The sequence below is a fragment of the Salvelinus alpinus genome, chromosome 2, assembly GCF_045679555.1.
Source record: "Salvelinus alpinus chromosome 2, SLU_Salpinus.1, whole genome shotgun sequence".
Taxonomy (NCBI): domain Eukaryota; kingdom Metazoa; phylum Chordata; class Actinopteri; order Salmoniformes; family Salmonidae; genus Salvelinus; species Salvelinus alpinus.
Window position 1 is genome coordinate 116,550,737 of NC_092087.1, and position 9,618 is coordinate 116,560,354.

A 9,618-nucleotide genomic window follows, 5' to 3' on the forward strand; every position below is an offset into this window, starting at 1 on the left:
ATCTAAAACCCAGGTATAGATCAGATCAGTCTAACTATATGATCAGTGACAACGTCACTAAGTCCTACAGTCTTACATGCTCCAACCCGGCCTGTAGCTCCGCCCACCACCCAACTAGGTCTCTGATTGGCCTCAGGGCCTGTCCATCTACACGCCGAAGGCTGTTACCGCGGCGAGGGCTCTGGTTGCCATGGCGCTGGTTGCTAGGTTCAAAATCGGCATGGTCGTTGTCACGAAGCTGGTCGTCGTGGATGCAGTAGGGGCATGGCAACGACTCCCTGTGCTCTGCCTCTGAAAACGGTAACGCCAGACTGTTACCACACACACCTGACGGAGAGAGAGACGTTACTAGACACACACACACACACACACACACACACTGAGAGAGAACACACACTGAGAGAACACACACTGAGAGAACACACACTGAGAGAACACACACTGAGAACACACACTGAGAACACACACACTGAGAACACACACTGAGAACACACACACTGAGAACACACACTGAGAACACACACACTGAGAACACACACTGAGAACACACACACTGAGAACACACACTGAGAACACACACTGAGAACACACACTGAGAGAACACACACACTGAGAGAAGACACACTGAGAACACACACTGAGAGAACACACACACTGAGAGAACACACACTGAGAGAACACACACTGAGAACACACACTGAGAACACACACTGAGAACACACACTGAGAACACACACTGAGAGAACACACACACTGAGAACACACACTGAGAGAACACACACTGAGAACACACACTGAGAACACACACTGAGAGAACACACACACTGAGAACACACACTGAGAACACACACTGAGAACACACACACTGAGAGAACACACACACTGAGAACACACACACACACACACACACGAGACACACACACACACACACACACACACACACACACACACACACACACACACACACACACACACACACACACACACACACACACACACACACACACTCACTCTTATCGTGTTCTAACACCAGGTCGTAGAGGTCGTGGGGGTAGATAGAAGGGTAGTTTAACTCCCTGCCCCTCCTCCCTACTCCTCCGTTACTCATCTCCACACAATTAGACGGACGAGGAAGAGGAGGAGGACGATGAGCAAGGTGGAAGACGCCATGGGTGTGTCCCGAGTGCCGATTGGCCAGTCCGTTCACCTCTCCTTTGGGTGTGTGTTGGTGTGTGTGTGTCCAACAGGGACAGGTGCGGCGAGGTGTGTGTGTAGAGCAGTGTGTGATGGCCCGGGAGACTCTGCGGGTCAGTTTACGGTACAGGTGTCCGATGTAGCGCAGTATCTCCTCGTAGCAGGACCCCGGCTCCTGATAGGAAGCCAGAGTGGAGGCGTTGCTGAGGTAACGGGCACGCTGCTCCGACCTCATCAGGGCGTTCTCGCGCTGTTTCGTCTCTGAGAACTGGGTCGCTATGACGACCAGGCACAGGTTCAGCATGAAGAACGAGCCCACCTGGAGAGGGAGGGACAATTATCACGACAACACGTGCAGAGTTACCAGGACAACACACACAGAGTTACCGTGACAACACACACACACAGAATTATCACGACAACACGCACAGAGTTACCAGGACAACACACACAGAGTTACCGTGACAACACACACACACAGAATTATCACGACAACACGCACAGAGTTACCAGGACAACACACACGTAGTTACCAGAACGACACACACACATACATATTCAGAACCAGATTCCTGTGTCTGCAACCTGGTTCAGGTTATCAGTCAACCTACCAGGGTATTTACAAACAGCACAGGAATGAAATCATCAACATGTATTGATCACATCTTTACTAATGCTGCAGAAATTTGTTTTAAAGCAGTTTCCAAATCCATAGGATGTAGTGATCACAATATAGTAGCCATATCTAGGAAAACCACAGATCCAAAGGGCCTGATATAGTGTATAAGAGGTCATACAGTATGTTTTGTAGGGTTAGGATGTAGGATGTAGTGATCACAATATAGTAGCCATATCTAGGAAAACCACAGATCCAAAGGCTGGACTAATACAGTGTATAAGAGGTCATACAATACGTTTTGTAGAGAATCATATGTTGATGATGTAAATAATATTTGTTGGTGTGTAATGAGGAGCAACCAGACACAGCACTCCAGGTACTAATAAGCACCCGTTAAGAAAATGACTGTAAAAACTGTTAAAATCCCCTTGGATTGATGAGGAATTGAAAAAAATTGTATGGTTGTAGAGGGATGAGGCAAAAGGAATGGCAGATAAGTCTGGCTGCACAACCGATTGGCCAAAGAAATCATGTGACTAAACTAAATAAAAAGAAGAAGAATCTTCTTATCATGAAGATAATAAAAAGCTTTGGATGAAATTCAATGAAATTCAATGACATTTTAGGCAAAAAGGCAAACTCAGCTCCATCATTCATGGTGGAACCAACTTCCCCCTGAAGCTAGGACAGCAGAGTCCCCTGCCCATCTTCTGAAAACATCTGAAACACTACCTCTTCAAAGAGTATCTTAAATATCCCCCCCACCCCATTCACACTTTACTTTTTTCCCCTTACTAAATCTGACTTTGCTGATAGCTGCTTTCTTTAGGAAGCGTACCACCCACTGTAGCTTCTGGATTGGAGTTCGACTGGGCAGCAGCTGAACATTCCACGGAGGATGCTCTCTAATGGCTAGATGGAGGTGCTGAGGATCGCTCTACTTCCTGGGTCCAAGAACAGTCTTCGGCTGAAGACGCTGATGAAGACACTGGCAGGCTTAACCCAAGCTCATCACAAAACCCACTGATATTGCAGATTACTTAAATCAATTTTTTCATCGGCAAGATAAGCAAATTTAGGGATGACATGCCAGCAACAAACGCTGACACTACACATCCAAGTATATCTGATCGAATTATGAAAGACAAAGCATTGTAATTTAGAATTCCGTAAAGTCAGTGTGGAAGAGGTGAAACAATTATTGTTGTCTATCAACAATGACAAGCCACCGGGGTCTGACAATCTGGATGGAAAATGACTGAGGATAATAGCGGAAGATATTAGACTAGAGGTCAGGGGTGAGAGGTCAGGGGTGAGAGGTCAGGGGTGAGAGGTCAGGGGTGAGAGGTCAGGGGTTAGAGGTCAGGGGTGAGAGGTCAGGGGTGAGAGGTCAGGGGTGAGAGGTCAGGGGTGAGAGGTCAGGGGTGAGAGGTCAGGGGTTATTGCCACTTGTCACGTTCGGACCAAGGCGCAGCGGATGTTGAGTTCCATTTTTATTAGCAAAATCAAAACAATAACTCAATAAACTATAAACTAAACTGTCAATAAACTAACAACGAAATGTGACTACGTGGGGCACGAAACACTAAATAATATCCCACAAAAGATTTGTCTGGAGTTGAATCCGAGTTGAAGTGGTCTGATAAAGTCATGATAATCTAGTTGGTTTGTCTGGAGTTGAATCCGAGTTGAAGTGGTCTGATAATGATAATGATAATAGATTTGTAGATTGAAGATTGAAGTTACTCACGATGATGAGGAATATAAAATATATGAAGTTGTAGAAGGAGTGAGCATCCATTACATAGTACATGATGTCTACCCAGCCTTCCAGAGTTATCACCTAGAGGGAGAGAGAGATGGAGACAGATGGAGGGGGAGAGGGAGATAGAGGGAGAGATGGAGAGAGAGGGAGGGGGAGTGAGAGGGAGAAAGAGGGGGCGACAGGGGGGGTTGAGAGAGAGGAGAGATATCGAGAGAGAGGGAGGGAGGGAGAGAGAGAGAGGGGAGGGAGAGAAAGTTAGAGAGAGAGAGAGAGAGAGAGAGAGAGAGAGAGAGAGAGAGAGGGAGAGATATAGTGAGAGAGAGAGAGAGAGAGAGAGAGATAGAGAGAGAGAGAGAGAGAGAGAGAGAGAGAGAGAGAGAGAGAGAGATGGAGAGAGAGAGATGGAGAGAGAGAGAGAGAGAGAGAGAGAGATATACAGTGAGAGAGAGAGAGAGAGAGAGAGAGAGAGAGAGAGAGAGAGGGAGGGAGGGAGGGAGGGAGGGAGGGAGGGAGGGAGGGAGGGAGGGAGGGAGGGAGGGATGGATGGATGGAGGGAAAGAGAGAGAGAGAGGGGGGGAGAGAGAGGTGAGAGACAGAAAGACAAATAAAGGGAGCGAAAACAACATCACACATAAATATTAATAAACCCCTGCAAAGCGATCACCCAAAGATAGTTCACAATCACACATTGGCTGATGACGTAGCCTAACAGAACAGCAAAGTTTCTTAAACGTTTCTTAAATTCAGTCCAGCGGAAGGACATCAGACCAGTAGCAGGTAGAGATTATAGCTAACAAGAAAAGCATGATACTGAACGGACAGACAGCAGGCTGGAAAAACACACATTGGCTAGTGTTTCTGAGTGTGTGTGTGTGTGTGTGTGTGTGTGTGTGTGTGTGTGTGTGTGTGTGTGTGTGTGTGTGTGTGTGTGTGTGTGTGTGTGTGTGTGTGTGTGTGTGTGTGTTGTGTGTGTGTGTGTGTGTGTGTGTCCGGCAGTTTGTCAAGAGAGGAAATGCCAGAGACTCTCCAGAGATGAGAGAGATTCCTGCCTAGAATTTACACAACTTGGTTCCAGACATCTCTCTATCAGTTCTCTGTTTGGGCGACGTGTGGTGAGCTGTGACAGAATTTGTTCTTGAATAAATTTGATTATTCATTATTCAACCAACCAACCCACACATGAATTCCTCGTTCCAACCTGATGTATTTATTTTCTCAATTAATTCTCAATTAATTAATCAGTCAGTCAGTCAGTCAGTTAGACAGTCAGTCAGTCAGACAGTCAGTCAGTCAGTCAGTCAGACAGTCAGTCAGTCAGTCAGTCAGTCAATCAGTCAATCAGTCAATCATTCAGTACTTCAGTCAGTCAGTCAGTCCTTCAGTCAGTCATTCAATCAGTCAGTCAGACAGTTAGTCAGACAGTCAGTCAGTCCTTCAGTCAGTCAGTCAGTCCTTCAGTCAGTCCTTCAGTCAGTCAGTCAGTCAGACAGTAAGACAGACAGTCAGTCAGTCATTCAATCAGTCAGTCAGTCAGTCAGTCAGTCCTTCAGTCAGTCAGTCCTTCAGTCAGTCAGTCAGTCAGTCAGTCAGTCAGTCAGTCAGTCAGTCAGTCAGTCAGACAGTTAGACAGACAGACAGCCAGTCAATCAGTCAGACAGTCAGTCCTTCAGTCAGTCAGTCAGTCAGTCAGTCAGTCAGTCAGTCAGTCAGTCAGTCAGTCAGTCAGTCAGTCAGACAGTCAATCAGTCAGACAGTCAGTCAGTCAGTTAGACAGTCAGTCAGTCAGTCAGTCAGTCCGTCAATTAGTCAGTCAGTCAGTCAGTCATCAATAATAACTACCTGAAAGATAGCGATCCAGGCGTATCCGATGTTGTCAAAGTTGATGGCTCCTTTATGAGGGTTTAGCTCCCCAGCCCGACAGACATTATAATACCGGTACCAGTTCACACACCCGCCTCCTATTGGTCCATCTGCCTCAGGCCCCTCCCCTACCCCTTCTGCCCCCAGCGTGCACCAGGACCCGTCCACTCGGCGACGCGGAACGTCGGAACACCGCAGCATTCCATTCTCCCGATTGGTTGAGCAGATAAAGGGGATGTCCTCCGTCTCCTCGGGCCGATAGTACACAGTCAGGAAGGAGACGTTGTATATCCTGGAGAAAGAAAGAGGGAGAAGGAGAGAGAGACAGAGAGGGAGAGAGAGGCATGGAGGTAGGGAGGAGAGAGAGAGAGAGAAGAGAGAGCGAGAGAGAGGGAGAGACAGAGAGAAACACATGAAACAACACATGAAATCAGTTCTGGCTGAAGCCACGTAAACAACACATGAAATCAGTTCTGTCTGAAGCCACGTAAACAACACATGAAATCAGTTCTGACTGAAGACACGTAAACAACACATGAAATCAGTTCTGGCTGAAGACACGTAAACAACACATGAAATCAGTTCTGGCTGAAGACACGTAAACAACACATGAAATCAGTTCTGGCTGAAGCCACGTAAACAACACATGAAATCAGTTCTGGCTGAAGACACGTAAACAACACATGAAATCAGTTCTGGCTGAAGACACGTAAACAACACATGAAATCAGTTATGACTGAAGACACGTAAACAACACATGAAATCAGTTATGACTGAAGACACGTAAACAACACATGAAATCAGTTCTGGCTGAAGCCACGTAAACAACACATGAAATCAGTTCTGGTTGAAGACACGTAAACAACACATGAAATCAGTTCTGGCTGAAGACACGTAAACAACACATGAAATCAGTTCTGGCTGAAGACACGTAAACAACACATGAAATCAGTTCTGGCTGAAGACACGTAAACAACACATGAAATCAGTTCTGGCTGAAGCCACGTAAACAACACATGAAATCAGTTCTGGCTGAAGACACGTAAACAACACATGAAATCAGTTCTGGCTGAAGACACGTAAACAACACATGAAATCAGTTCTGGCTGAAGACACGTAAACAACACATGAAATCAGTTCTGGCTGAAGACACGTAAACAACACATGAAATCAGTTCTGGCTGAAGACACGTAAACAACACATGAAATCAGTTCTGGCTGAAGCCACGTAAACAACACATGAAATCAGTTCTGGCTGAAGACACGTAAACAACACATGAAATCAGTTCTGGCTGAAGACACGTAAACAACACATGAAATCAGTTCTGGCTGAAGACACGTAAACAACACATGAAATCAGTTCTGGCTGAAGACACGTAAACAACACATGAAATCAGTTCTGGCTGAAGACACGTAAACAACACATGAAATCAGTTCTGGCTGAAGACACGTAAACAACACATGAAATCAGTTCTGGCTGAAGACACGTAAACAACACATGAAATCAGTTCTGGCTGAAGACACGTAAACAACACATGAAATCAGTTCTGGCTGAAGACACGTAAACAACACATGAAATCAGTTCTGGCTGAAGACACGTAAACAACACATGAAATCAGTTCTGGCTGAAGACACGTAAACAACACATGAAATCAGTTCTGGCTGAAGACACGTAAACAACACATGAAATCAGTTCTGGCTGAAGACACGTAAACAACACATGAAATCAGTTCTGGATGAAGACACGTAAACAACACATGAAATCAGTTCTGGCTGAAGACACGTAAACAACACATGAAATCAGTTCTGGCTGAAGACACGTAAACAACACATGAAATCAGTTATGACTGAAGACACGTAAACAACACATGAAATCAGTTCTGGCTGAAGCCACGTAAACAACACATGAAATCAGTTCTGGATGAAGACACGTAAACAACACATGAAATCAGTTCTGGATGAAGACACGTAAACAACACATGAAATCAGTTCTGGCTGAAGACACGTAAACAACACATGAAATCAGTTCTGGCTGAAGACACGTAAACAACACATGAAATCAGTTCTGGCTGAAGACACGTAAACAACACATGAAATCAGTTCTGGCTGAAGACACGTAAACAACACATGAAATCAGTTCTGGCTGAAGACACGTAAACAACACATGAAATCAGTTCTGGCTGAAGCCAACATCACAGATAATTGATTGCGTACATGCGTGTGTGTGTGTGTGTGTGTGTGTGTGTGTGTGTACATGTTTGTGAGAGAAGCCTCTCACCATCAGCTATGACACATTGAAAACCGTAGTCATTGGCGACTCCATTACCCATAATATTATACTTGTAAAGATTCATCCAGCGATCACACACTGTTTACCAGGGAGCTAATGACGTAAAGGTTCATCTGAAGATGGTGCTGGCTGAGTAATTGTCTCATGGCCCCCCCTCCCTGTTAGGGGAAATGATGAGCACTACAGCAGACTCCCACAACTCAATCGCTGGTTGAAAACTGTTTTCTACCCCTCCCAAAAAAGATAGAATTTGTAGATAATTGTCCCTCTTTCTGGGACTCACCCACAAACAGGACCAAGCCTGACCTGCTGAGGATTGACGACCTCCATCCTAGCTGGAGGCTCTCATCTTATCTACCAACATAGACAGGGCTCTAACTCCCTTAGCTCCACAATGAGAGAGCCGTGACGACCTCCATCCTAGCTGGAGGGGTGCCCTCATCTTATCTATGAACATAGACAGGGCTCTAACTCCCCTAGCTCCACAATGAGAGAGGGTGCAGGCCAGGCAGCAGGCTGTTAGCCAGCCTGCCAGCTTAGTGGAGTCTGCCACTTGCACAGTCAGTGTTGTCAGCTCAGCTATCCCCATTGAGACCGTGTCTGTGCCTCGATCTAGGTCAGGCAAAACTAAACATGGCGATGTTCGCTTTAGCAATCTCACTAGAATAAAGACCTCCTTCGTTCCTGTCATTATTGAAAGAGATCGTGATACCTCACATCTCAAAATAGGGCTACTTAATGTTAGATCCCTCACTTCCAAGGCAGTTATAGTCAATTAACTAATCACTGATCATAATCTTGATGTGATTGGCCTGACTGAAACATGGCTTAAGCCTGATGAATTTACTGTGTTAAATGAGGCCTCACCTCCTGGTTACACTAGTGACCATATCCCCCCCGCGCATCCCGCAAAGGCGGAGGTGTTGCTAACGTTTTCGTCTTTTGAGGTTCTAGTACTGAAAATCTATACAGCGTTCCTCACGGAGTTCCCTGGATTCCTTATCGGACCTTGTAGTCATGGCAGATAATATTCAACATTTTGGTCATTGCATTGATCAACTTTCTGGCTACCCGGATAAAGAACTAAATAAACTTCAGTTAGTGCTGAACACGGCTGCTAGAATCCTGACTAGATTTATCATTTTACTCCAGTGCTATAGCCTCTCTACGTTGGCTTCCTGTTAAGGCTAGGACTGATTTCAAGGTTTTACTGCTAACCTACAAGGGCTTGCTCCTACCCATCTTTACGATTTGGTTCTGCCGTACACGTATGCTACGGTCACAAGACGCAGGCCTCCTTACTGTCCCTAGAATTTCTAAACAAACAGCTGGAGGCAGGGCTTTCTCCTATAGATCTCCATTTTTATGCAATGGTCTGCCAGACTCCGTCTCGACCTTTAAGTCATTACTGAAGGATCCTCTCATCCGTAGGTCTTATGATTGAGTGTAGTCTGGCCCAGGGGTGCGAAGGTTAACGGCAAGGGGCCGGAGTGACGAACCACTCTTGCTGTCTCTGCCTGGCCGGTTCCCCTCTCTCTACCGGGATTCTCTGCCTCTGTCCCTGTTACGGGGGGCTGAGTCACTGGCTTTGCTTGTGCTCTTCCTTCCTTCCTGTCCTCGGGGGGCTTGTGCGGTGGGAGGAGATCTTCGTGGGCTATACTCGGCCTTGTCTCAGGGTAGTAAAGTTATTGGCTTGTTGATATCTCTTTGGTGGTGAGGGGGATGTGCTTTGGCAAAGTGGCTGGGGTTATGTCCTGCCTGGTTGTCCCTGTCAGGGCCAGTGTCCCCCGATCCCCTCTGTCTCAGTCTCCAGTATCTATGCTGCAATAGTCTATGTGCCTGGCTGGTGAAATTCTCCTGTCTGGTGTCCTGTGTGAACTTAATTTTCACA

At 46.2% G+C, this 9,618-nt stretch overlaps 1 protein-coding gene across 1 annotated transcript in view; it reads right to left on the reverse strand.

The window, feature by feature from the left end:
• LOC139542280 (voltage-dependent T-type calcium channel subunit alpha-1H-like) overlaps positions 1-9,618 on the reverse strand; it is an 85,556-nt gene that overhangs the window by 21,561 nt on the left and 54,377 nt on the right. Inside the window, exons 7-9 of the mRNA XM_071347520.1 lie at positions 5,418-5,730; positions 1,012-1,513; positions 77-327 (exon numbers count right to left, since the gene is read on the reverse strand). Coding sequence (XP_071203621.1) covers positions 77-327; positions 1,012-1,513; positions 5,418-5,730 — 1,066 coding nt within the window. The remainder of the gene's footprint in view (positions 1-76; positions 328-1,011; positions 1,514-5,417; positions 5,731-9,618) is intronic.